Source organism: Crinia signifera, chromosome 3 (genome assembly GCF_055691185.1).
Source record: "Crinia signifera chromosome 3, ASM5569118v1, whole genome shotgun sequence".
NCBI lineage: Eukaryota > Metazoa > Chordata > Amphibia > Anura > Myobatrachidae > Crinia > Crinia signifera.
The window spans coordinates 281,104,346-281,117,245 of record NC_139219.1 but is presented as its reverse complement, the minus strand read 5'-3'; the positions used below and the strand labels follow the sequence as shown (position 1 = coordinate 281,117,245).

Here is a 12,900-nt window from a genome sequence, read left to right as displayed (position 1 = left end):
CTATTCCAGCTTCCCAGCCTGTAGCCAGACAGTGAATAGCTGTCAGCATGCTGATTGGTTATCTACCAATCAGAGTGCTGACAGTGATTTATTGCAGCAGGGACACCAAATTGCTGCCTTGCCCTGGTTGATAAAAATCCTAATTTTGGTCCTGATTACAGCCCCAGTGAATTACTTTGCTCAGGGCCTACAATGCTGTTGAGTTGGCCCTGTTCCCTAATTGCTATCAGGGGGGGTCACCATATTGGAAAACAGTTTAATACTGCTTTCACATTGCAGAAATGGGTAATGACACAGTATTCTTAAATGGGACTTTAAAACGGGTCTGAGCCTTGAGACCTTTCACATTGCAGGTGAAAACCGTTTAAAAAATCATTTAATACCATTCAAACATTCAACCCGTTTAACCCCCAAGGGACACGTTTCAAGCCATTGAAATAGAGCTGTTCAAACTGCCAAAAAAACAGCTTTAAAACGTGTAGGACTCTGCTTTTTAACCGTGTTGAAATACCGGTTATCTTTAACCGGTAAATCAACTCTGGCACTTTCACATTGCAGCCTTAAACGTTTTAAAATGGAAAAAAAACGGCAATATACCGTTTTAAAAGTGCGATGTGAAAGGGGTATAACTCATGTGGGCATTTGTTTCAAGACAAATATCTTTTAAAATTGGAACTACAGTATACTTACAACTATCTGGATACGCTTCAATTACTTTGGGCTACATTAAATAGAAGAGTTCAAAATCTACTGAGAGTACGCATTTGGTAATCAAGTTACCCTACCCATTGCACCCCAGCCTTCCTTACTTGAAGTATACCTTCTAACCCAGAATGTGATATGAAATGTTGGAATAATAGTACATAGGGGGAGGGGCCCTAAACTGCACACCCTGGACATATATATATGCTGAGTGTTAGTCTGTGGGACTGTGTTTGGGGCGCAGGGCTCTTTGGGCTGCTGTTGCTGGGCTGCTCCATGGCATCATATCGTATACTTTCAATCACCCCTTTAGTTTGTTTAATATATATGTAGCACCCTTCACATTTATTATTACATCTTACCTACTGTAGGTAAGTCCTATCACATATAATTTCCCCTATCCCTTTTACTATCACTTTAATTTCACACTAATGTGATGCCATGGGGTGGTTCTGCTGGGCTGGCCTGGGGGGCCCTGTGCCCTGGACCTGTCCCAGAGTAGTGTTAGGGACTTGTCCTATTGAGGTAACCTGGATGCGGTGGACAAGCCGATACTAATGGCCATTACTATGCTAATAACCTCAAATGCAATATAGCAAGCTATTAAAAGGTCTAGCATATATATAGTGTGCACCTGCAAACTTCTCCTCCTGCTTGTTGGAATAATAGTATTTGCATTGCACAAGTGGCAGGAGAATGTAACACCAATGACAATATGCCAAATCAATGTGGAACTTATATTCCAGACCGGGCATGACCGCGGCATGCTGGGTACGAGGACGTTTTGCAAGGGTACAAAATGGTATAACTCCTGATGGAATAACTAAATGGGTCTGATTGTGAGACAGTCCCAATGAATCGGGCCAGACCTGTTTGTAGATCTACAAACAGAAATCAATCTGAGAACTCTGAGGCTGCATTGGAATTTGAAATACACTCTAGCCCTAATGCCATCCCCTGAAGCTAATGTGAATGTTCTGCGGTGATTGAACACTAATTTTATTCTGTATCTCTGCGACCCCTCGAGCCTGGTCATGCACATGCCTCTTCTATGTCTTGACTGCATCACATAAAAGGCATTGATCACAAACGCCCCCTGACACAATATATTTAACCTAAGAGTCTATGACCCAGCACAATCTGGGGTGATATTTGAGAGTGACATTGGGCCTTTAACAGTTCCCCCATTCATGGAATACCGATGAAAGCCTCATTTGGCCCATGCCTGTCCTCTCCCCATTCTCACAGTTTTATTTTCTGCTGATTAAAGGGTACGTTTCATGTTATCGTGATGGCTAATTGTTATAATGAGTCTATTCTGCGACCTCCTCTTTCTGCCCATCCATGGAATGGGTTTGCATGAGAGTAAAGCAATGTATCGGGCATTGTGTGGACATAATAATGTATTGTTGTTACTCTCTGTGCTCTCTGACATGTTCTGTGTTATGTAACCAGTGACTAATCTGCATCCGTATTGGTCTTCTTCAAATCACTGGTGTGGTATGATGGGAAATCTATTGTATTCATCTATGTGAAGGACAGTTAATGGACATTTAACTGTAGGTTAATCATAACTTGAGGCAACAGTGAGGGGAACCTACAATTGTAATCTTATGAAAACAGCAGATATGTGTTTATGGTATTATTCACACAGCAGATGAATTCCTAACAGCGGTGTGTATTCAGTTGATCTATTTAACTCCCATCTGACAAAAATAGCACTGGAGATTGTCTGTGATGTGCACAGCAATAAACTAGAGGTCATTGGCATAAATTACTTTTTTTTTTTAAATATTCATTACAAAGCAAATCTCAGAATAATATTGTGGGTATGCAAAACCCAGGAAATGCATTGTGTCACATCAATCAGTTATACAGATTGCAGACTAAGGCTTATTAGTGCCAGTTCCCAAACCATTCTTTTTTGGTCAAAATGCAACACAGTAAATAAGTATACGAAATTGTACAACACAACTCATGTAACCATTTAATGCATGAACTGTCTGAGAATAAAGTCATAATGTACTGTATCAGGGTGGCCATCAGGGGTGGTTAGGGACTTTTGCCCTAGGCCCAGTCCAACAGGGGGCCCCAGTGGCTGATGATGATGTATATAAATGTCCTTAACAAAATGGCTGCCACAGACAATATAATCTGAGGAGCAATAAAGCATCAAATTTACCAGTTGTCGGAGGTAATATTTATAAGTACGGGGAGAATATACAAACTCTGCACAGTTAGGTCCATGGTGGGGATCGAATCCATGACCTCAGTGCTGTGAGGCAGTAATGCTAACCATTACACCATCCGTACTGCCTATATATAAAGTCATGTGTCCTGGTAGGGTTTCATCCGATTTTTTCTTCTTTACGAGGTGTGCTCCCAACACCCAGTGCAGTGACCTAAATCGTGCATAGGGGGCGTACGTACTTATGGACCCTCTCCCAAAGGAGAAGGGCCCCGTTACTCGGCTAACCCCTCTCAGCCATAAGGCTGAAGAGGGGAAAATAGAGATCGGTGGGTCTTCTTCACCGAAGCTTAGAGAGACCCTCCGGAAGAGTTAGGTCCTCCGCACCGAAGTTTGGAGGGACCCTAAGTAGGCTTTCCTCTGCCTGGAGGCTCGGGGTCGTCCTCGGGGGACCACTGCTCTCCCCAAAATGATGAGAGCTTTGGTACATTAAAGAGTGTATGGCCCATAAGGGTCATACACACAGCCCCCAAAAAAGTGACACACTACAGAAAAACAGAAAACGTGAAAAATGACGAACAAGAGAGAGGGAAAATAAATAAATAATAAAGAGACCCCAGCCAGAAGGCCAGGTTGTGGATGTGAAAAATTGTCCTACCTGATTTTTTATTGTACATAAAGAAAGCAAAAAACAGACGATAACATTGAAACATATATACCGTGTTGCAGCACAGCCAAAACAAAGTACTCATGCAGACAGTACAGAACATATTACAACATACAGCATAAAATGACACTATAGGCTATACTATGCACTATGCATTCTAACGGTAACAGTACAAAATAGTATACAAGACTATGGGTGTGGAGGGTAGGGGGTGAGGCAAGGGGGAATCACTTTCCCAAAGCTTTATTGAAAGTGTGAAAGTTATCTTGTCCTTAGATAGTTTTAGATCAGGGCAAAAAATTGACTGCTCCTGGTCCACACTGCTTGGAGTCTGATGAGCACACTAGCACTTGCCTACCAGGAGCGGTCAATTTTTTGCCCTGATCTAAAACTATCTAAGAACAAGATAACTTTCACACTTTGGAGGATCGATAGAGAACTTCACCCTCTATAGTATTTCATGTTTTTTGGATTCCATTATTTGCGGAGCAACATTGGCTAAATAGTGACACCATAACCCAATTGGGAAGGATTTGTATATACATTCACACTGCTGATGAAGTCTTGTAATGAGACGAAACGCGTCGGGTACATGTTTTCATCTATAATGTAAAGAAAATCACACCTATGACAAGAAATTGACATGAAAAGCTTGTTTTAAATTTATATTTTAATAAATGTTTTATGTATAAGAAGAAAATGTGTTTATGGATTTATGAAGTAAGGAAAGACCGGAATTACCATTGACTGTTTTTGGGCACCTTATAACACTATTGTGGGCATGCATATAGATTCATATACATGTCCGGGTGTGTCTCTCTGCAGCATGACCGTCCATTACCCCCAGGAATTTCATTTTTACCCCATATGGGGTAATTTACCCCTGTTTTCTGATCACTGATCTACCCCTATGTGAGCTAGATATAGCACTATCTGCAAGAATGAAAAAACAACATCGGGTCCATGGCAACCATTGGTGGTGGGAAACTATCTGAGTCCTACCATCAATGGTAAAATAGTCCCTATTGAGTGTCAACTGTCAATAGTTTATAGTGAGCCCGAGGTCAGGTGCTGACTACATCTTGGCGCATCTGCTGCTGATGTAGAGCCAGATACAACTTGAGCTCTGCATATATGCAGAAATACAATATTTTTCCTGATGCTTTTTTTAGAGTCATTTATTCTGCCTCAGCTGCCGTGAACACTTCCTTACTGTATGTACTGAAACTTGCAGATGTTCTTTCTGTGGTTATACTGTACAGCAGTTTTGTCGTAAAGCAGGAACTAAACATAGCATTTCTCAAAATATATCTCCTCTTTTAAATGAAGAAGCGGATTTTATAATGGTTATCATTTATTAAAGAGCCACAATTTACACAAAGCTGTGCAGAGACTATTTTCCATCTGTATCAGTCACTACCCAGTGGGGATTCGGTATGAAATCCCTACGGTCAAAATCCCGACGGTCAAAATACCGACAGCTATTGACAGACAGTCAAAATCCCCACATGGTCAAAATACAGATATTTAAAATCCCCACAAGGTCAAAATACCGACATTTAAAATCCCGACAAGGTCAAAATACCGACATATAGAATGAAGACAGGTGAAAAAGTCAACATGACTTTCGGTCAACAGGCAGCGAGGTCGTCATGGGTTTTTCACCGTTTTTTGACCCGAATGTTGACACAGTCGACATGGACACAGTTGGAAGTCAACCGCAGCCCCTCGCATCGCTTGCTTCACTCACAATGCTTCGGGCTCGGTGCCTCGCTGCGCTCAGCACACTATTTTATTCTCCCACCAAGCCCGAGTGGATGGTAGGGCATGAAATACCGCCTGTCGGGTCAAAAAACAGTGAAAAAACCCATGTCGACCGAAAGTCATGTTGACTTTTTCGCCTGTCTACATTCTATATTTCGGTATTTTGACCTTGTCGGGATTTTAAATGTCGGTATTTTGACCTTGTCGGGATTTTGACCATCGGTCAATGGTTGTCTGTATTTTGACTGTCGGGATTTTGACTGCATCCCCCAGTGGAATTTGCAGTATATATATATATATATATATATATATATATATATATATATATATATATATATATATATATTCCCTAACATACAAGAGCACACACATGCACATAGTGTTCATTTTAGCTAAATCTAATTAAATTTCCATTATGTTTTGGTGAGTGCTAGAGTAATGTTGAGACCCAGAGGAACCATTGCAAATAAAAGGAGAACGCACAAACTCCACACCAATAGACCATGACTGGGAATTGAACTCGTGACCTCATTACTGTGAGGCAGTAATGTGAACCAATTAATTATGAACCTACCTGCTGCTGATTATAGAATAGTAATGACAATCAAGTAAATGCAGCAATATGCTGTTTGCCGTCCACACCACTGTGATTTGTTGCTTAGACAGCATCATTCAGCAGAAGACCTTTCTGTAGCACCAGCGTATCTGTCCCTAAAATGTGACTGTTATGTGAATAAATCCCCAGAAGCCACTTGTAAGGTGCTAGTAGCTGGTCTGTTGTGGCGTTTGGTCCATGTGACAACCAGTTGTAATGTACAGTCTATAAGTAGAGTCATCTGTCTCGCTCCTTCCATACGTTCATGGTGGCTTCTGTTACAGAGACATACATACTGTATACAGTACATCTGATTATTCATATTTTCAGTATGAATCACAGCGGTTATGGTATAGAGGGCCGACAATGTCTAGGTCTACAGTCACTAGGTTGACTACTATGGGTAGACACCCGAAATTGGTCGACATGCCATAGGTTTGCATTGGCAGAAGGTTAACACAAGCTTAAGGTCGACATTGACAGAAGGTCGACACTCAAAAGGGTCAACATGGACACCGTATAAGTGTACGCTACGCTCGCCATGCCTTGGGTACGATGCCTCACTCTATGCCCACTTGGATAGTATAAACCAAGTTGGTCTCAACAAAAAAACGTGAAAAACTAGTGTTGAACGTTTGAGCGTCGAACATGTCCATGTCAACCTTCTGTCATTGCCAACCTATGGTATGTCGACCATTTTCAGGTGTTGACCTAGTCACTGTTCACCATTAGTGGTCGACCTAGTGACTGTTAACCTAGACATTGTTCACCCAGGGACCGGATACCATCATAGCACAGTTAATGAATGACCTATGTGATGATGTCTGTAATTGATTCAGGTGTCTGATAAATGACCCGTCCATTGCTGTAATGCTTACACAAAGGTTTCCTGTTCATACCTTCTTAGATGGGCAGTGAAAAAAGGATCAAAGCGGAGCGCTGGCGGATCACAGAGGGCAGCGGAGGAGGTGGCAGAGCAGAAGGCGAGGAGACCAGCGGAGACTGTGACGATGAGGATGGCTGCCAAGGGTCCGGTGACAACGTAGACATAGGTAAATAATAGTGATATTTCTATTGTTTTGTTGGAGTAGGTTAAGTAATGTATTTATACATTAGGGCTATCAGTATATTGTGTGCAATCAGTATATTGTGTGCATTTGTCAATCATTCAGAACACTAAGAAAATCAGGACATTGGAGTTATAGGGATTATAGCTACTGTATGTGTGCCAGGATGGTAAGGATCATGTATACTCAAGCATTAAGGTTGCAATAAGGCAACATGTTGATCTGCCCTATGATGAAAGACAAGCAGTCCCCTCCCCTTTTTCCTATCCTTTGCATCAACTTGAAACGGCTAACACGTGCTATCATGAATGTGTAATTAAAACAAAAATATGTTTTTCTATATTTAATGCTTCCTTTTTATGCTACTATCATTCCTTACCCCAAAGACAGGTAAACTGAAATGTATACGTGCCAATACTGCCAGTAATGGGCCCTACACACATGCCGATGTGTGTAGGGCGACCTAGCTGTGCTACGTCGGGCCATTCTGCTCAGCACACAGAGCTGACAGCCCACACACAGAGCGAGCTGTCAGCTCTGTCTGCTAAGCGAGCAGATAGCGCCAGTGTTCTCCGGTGGGAGAACCCGCCGATGCCGATATTGATGGACACTGTTCATCAATCTCAGCCAGCGACAAAGACGCGCGGGGACGCGCATTGCTGCCGATATAGCCCCCACACACACCGATGTGAGGGCATTTTCTAAGCGACTTTGCCAAACTAAGCAAAATCGCTTAGAAAATGCCTTAATATCGGCGTGTGTGTAGGCCGTATTACAGTTTTAGAGCAGATTAGACTCCACGACAGTCTTACATTCTGGGTCCTCTGGAGCAAAACCATGTTTGTCAGCAGGCAGTGTAATGCAGGGAGAACTGTATTTAAATCATTGCCTCTTAATGACCGATAGAATTGTTTTTTCGGAGCTGTTCATATTCGGAAGACTCATTAAAGGACGTCAGTATTTCCCAAATTATTATTAACCTCATAATAATGTGCTATTCAAGTGAGGGAGGTCATTAAACACACTTTGGGGTATGTAATGTGTCCACAGCAGTTATAGATGGTTTACTGTTTGTTATGCACTTGCAGCCGCATACAGTGATATGTACATTGTCTATATATTGTGTGTAATTGCAACTGTATCTGCTTATCAAATAATGGGGGTTATTCTAGTCCATTCTTTCTGACAAAATCCTTCTTAGATGGACAAAACCATGTGCACTGCGGGTGGGGCAGATGTAACTTGTGCAGAGAGAATTAGATTTGGGTGGGGTTTTTCTTCAAAGTGAGATCTATATTGAAGTGTAAAATCATGCAGTCAGTATTTTCCCTGCACAGAAACAAAATAACTCACCCAAATCTAATTCTCTCTGCACATGTTACATCTGCCCCCCTGCAGTGCACATGGTTTTGTCCATCTAAGAAGGATTTTGTCAGAAAGAATGAACTAGAATAAACCCCAATGTTACACTGTTTGGCTGAGAAACACTGTAGCAGAACTTGTAGTCCAGGGGTCAGGGAACCTTTTTTTTTTAAACTTTTACCTGAAAATACATTTAGATACGCTGACGTTACCACCTTGATTTGAAGGAAGTCATATAATGGAGCTGAGAGGGGAACCTGATTGAGGAGAAGGGTTTTTTATGGTGCTGAGGGGGGGACAGGGCAGGGGGCTGCAGCTGTAAGGGGAACCTTTCATTGATGGAAGAAGGGGGGCCGCGGATAGAAGGGATTGGAGCCGTGAGGGGTCAGAGCTGTGTGTGGAGGGGAGTTTGGAGCTGTTGGAGGTAAGGAAGAGAGCAGCAATAAAAGGTAACAAGGAGGCCACAAGCCTCAGGAAACTACTCACTGTACATGATGTGCCTCTCTGGGGCTTGCTGGGCGGCTACTGATGACTGCAGGAGCAGGAAGACCGCCCATTATCCTACAGGTGTCCTCCGCTCCAAGCTGCAGGCCTCTGATAGGAGCCGCTGAGCTGCCAGTGCCTGTCACAATGTGAGTGATGCACTACTGGGGGCGGGGCAACATACAGTCTGCATCCATATAGGTTAGCCCGTCCCTGCCTGCATAGGGGAACCAACGTGTGCCAGAGTGCGGCACCCAGCAATCCAGGGATGAGCAGAAAACTTTGTGGCAGTAGTAAGCCATAATAGGCAACATTGTACAAAAAGATGTTCATATGCATGTCCAGCTGTGTCTCGGCAGCGTGACTGTCCATTACTGTATATTATTAGGAATTACATTTTTACCCCATTTGTGGTAATTTACCCCGGTTCCCTGACCACTGTTGTAGTCAAAGTTTCATAGAGTAGGCATGCTGTATATCATTTTAATCAACAGCTGCTGCTTGTCCATCTAGATAGCATAGGCATAATATGCATTTAACTGGAAAAAAATTGCATGTACAGCACATGACAGATCAAAGTATATTTAGCATTTTTAAGGTTAGAAATAATTTTTTTAAATGTTTATTTTCTACAAATGTTCTCTCATTTTGTACTTGTAACTTCATTAAAACATTGCTGATTAAAACTCAACCAAACAAACCAGCTCTAAATATGTGTAACGCCGTTTTCTTCTATAGCGCAGTTATATGGTTATGTAGTGCCTCCACCCCAAGCTGTGTCGGTTTTGCGGAATAGCAATTTCCGATATCTTGATAGTAGTCGCAAGCTATCTGGGTGAGCTTGGGGAATCACCCATAATAATGCCACCGGTTGTTGAGCACTTGAACAATTTATTAACACCACCTACTAAATTACAAATACTGGGGTATAATACACCAACTGGTACGTCTTTGTAACAGATATATATATATATATATTAATATATAGGTATTTCTCACACCCTCCCTTCACAACATTACAAGTTACTGGCTCTGGGACAAGGTTTCATCCTTCTACAATAACACTTATAGTCATATACCGTATTTGTGGTTCCCCATTAAGGTAGAAGACACTATACCTTTACAATGTATGAATGCTAATAACCTCTATAATACTTAACTATTATTGCGCAATAATCTAATCACTGGTACTTTCAATAAATATGCTCCCCCCTGATCCTTATAGATGATCCCTTCGGCATTTAAGGTTATAAAGTCTGCCTGCCAATCCGTACAATCCATTCAGGTTCTCGCTTCTGGTAAGCAGGAATAGTTTCCTTGGAGAGGTATATACTGGGGATGCAACAATGGTAGGGATGCACCAATGGTATGTTAGAATTATCCCTGGCAGTGTTATACCGGATCAAAATAACATCTATATAGTGCCGTTGTAGCAATAACCCAAGTTTATTCAGGATAGTTCCTATTTGGATGCAGTCTAGACGCAGCGTCCCCTGGCTCTGGTAGAACCGGGTTTAGCTCGGTGTCATAATCCAAAATCGTTACCGGACTAACTTAGTTTCTTCCTATTCAGCTGGTCTTGTATCTCTGTTACCGTGACTACGGCCTCTATCTCCTTACTCCTGATGCCAATGATAATAATATGCTCTACGCACAAATTCTCCGGCACTAGTGTCTTTATAGCGGTACTGTTCCTGCACTAGCTTCCCCAGGCTGCGTCGCCGGGTTTAGCTGCTTGTAGTGGGAACTTTAACATATACCATACACTGTCTGCACAAATAGATGCTCACTTGCTAAAGGATGGTCAGCGAGGTGTCCCCTGGCTCCTGCACCGGGTTTAACTCTCCTGATCCGGGTATGTGATAGTTAAAAAGCAAGGAGTATAATATCCTTTACCACCATCTGTGGTATACACTCTGTCTAGGAATCAGCTGGCAGTGGTGACACTAACTCTGCACCCTCACATGCAGGGATGTCCCCTCAATACACTGTAGGGAGACTGGGATGTGGTTACTTCTGTTTTAATAGTCTGTCTCCCCCTCTCTCTATATATATGCCTGGGCTGCTGTTTAGTCATACAATGCGCGGTTGGGAGCATGCAGGGAAAGGGTTTGCTGACAGATGGGCTGGTCACAAAATATATAAGCCTGCCTTTTTGGGGGCGGCTTTCCACTCACCACCACTCACACAGGTACTAAAGCTCTCCCCCAGCTGTACACTTCCTCCTTCTAGAAAAATCTCTCTCTCCCTCTGTACTGGTCAACTGTTTTTTTCTGCAGCACACGCACTCCCCAACTTTATTGAACACTCTCAGGGGCATCCTCAGTCACAGTTTTTTTTCTCTCCCCCAACCGCAAATAAAATAGTATAGTCCCTCCATGTTCACACCACTGGGCATGTTCCATCAGAAAGTCTTAAGGGATGTCCCTCCATATATGCACAGTATATGGTGCATCTACAGTCCAGTGGCATTAGTACATAACAGCACATACATAGCAGGGTTATACAATACTATATATATACATAGGGAGGGGTATTACATATCTCCCCCTGGCGATCAAGTGGGCCATGTTAAATTCACATGGCCACCTGATCTCCATTTCAGGGTATTCATCTTATGAATTATAACACATGAGATCCTTCTCCCGCATTTATAGAACAACAGTTTGCAACAAAGCTCCCAAAATAGGGCCATGAGTACACAATGCTCGGGTGTATCACTCTATCTATCAAAGTAGGACACCCTAATTGATCATACGTTAATATTCTGGGCGGTCTACGCTCTCTAGGGGGTAACGGAGGTTCACTGGGATACTCATTATAAGAGTTTTCACTTCCCCAACAATTTTCCGGGAACACAGTTTGACCAATGATTTCTGGATCACCGGGTATTCCCAAGAGTGTTTCGGTATTGGTGGCTGGGTTAACGTCCCACTCCCACTGGACCGTTGGTTCTATACCTTCCTCTCTGTAGAAATACCCCATCGCCGGTTCGCTCTCTTCCTCTCTGCTTTCTTCAAGGATAGTACCAACAGAAGAGGTAATTTTCGGTTTAGTTGCTACTATATCTGGGTCCCCATCGTTATTCCCCTTATTATCCCTGGATGGAAACACAATGTCCTGAGTAATGGGTAATAGATGTTGTCGATGATAGGTAAGGATAGGTCCTACATCATTTTCAGGGACAATCTGGTACACAGGTATATCAGGCAATTTCTTTACCACTAGATAGGGAATGTCTTTCCATCTATTAGCAAGTTTCTGCCTGCGAGGACAACCCAGCCTCTTGAGAAGCACTCGATCTCCTGGTAGTAATATGTGTTCTTTTACTTTTCGGTTATACAGCGCTTGGTTCTTGTCATTTTGCTTTCTGGCCGAGTCTTGAGCTAACGAGTAAGCATGGTTAAGTTCTTTTCTCAATTTAGCAACGTACTTGGAATGAGAAGGAGCCTTTACAGTAGTAGGCGATGTGCCCAAGCTAATATCAACAGGGAGTCTTGCCTCTCGGCCAAACATAAGTAAATAGGGGGAGAACCCTGTCGCTTCGTTTCGGGTACAGTTGTATGCATGTACTAGATGACAAATGTATTTGTTCCATTGTATTTTCTGTTTGGGATCTAAGGTTCCTAACATATTTAGTAAAGTGCGGTTGAACCGCTCTGGCTGAGGGTCTCCTTGAGGATGATAAGGAGTGGTGCGGGATTTTTTTATTCCACACAGTTCACATAGTTCTTTGATGAGATGACTTTCGAAATCTGGTCCCCTATCGGAGTGAATGCGAGCGGGTAAGCCATAATGTACAAAGAATTTCTCCCAAAGGGTCTTTGCCACTGTGATTGACTTCTGATCGGACGTTACGAATGCTTGTGCATATCTGGTAAAATGGTCGGTTACTACCAGAATGTTAGTATCTTTTCCATTTGGACTCTCGAAGGAAAGAAAATCTATACAGACTAATTCCATAGGCCCAGAACTTTGGAGACTGACTAAATTGGCCGCATGCTGTGGTAACGTCTTCCTTAGAATGCAGTTTCTGCACTTACGACAATACTCCTCGATGTCTCTATTCATC

The 12,900-nt window shown here is 42.6% G+C and overlaps 1 protein-coding gene across 2 annotated transcripts in view; it reads left to right on the top strand.

Annotated features, from left to right (window-relative positions):
- The window catches only part of LOC146064590 (glypican-5-like), a 215,790-nt gene that overhangs the window by 153,536 nt on the left and 49,354 nt on the right, over positions 1 to 12,900 (top strand). For both annotated transcript variants that reach the window (XM_083178278.1, XM_083178277.1), the window contains one exon: positions 6,824 to 6,968. In XM_083178278.1, coding sequence (XP_083034404.1) covers positions 6,824 to 6,968 — 145 coding nt within the window. The remainder of the gene's footprint in view (positions 1 to 6,823; positions 6,969 to 12,900) is intronic.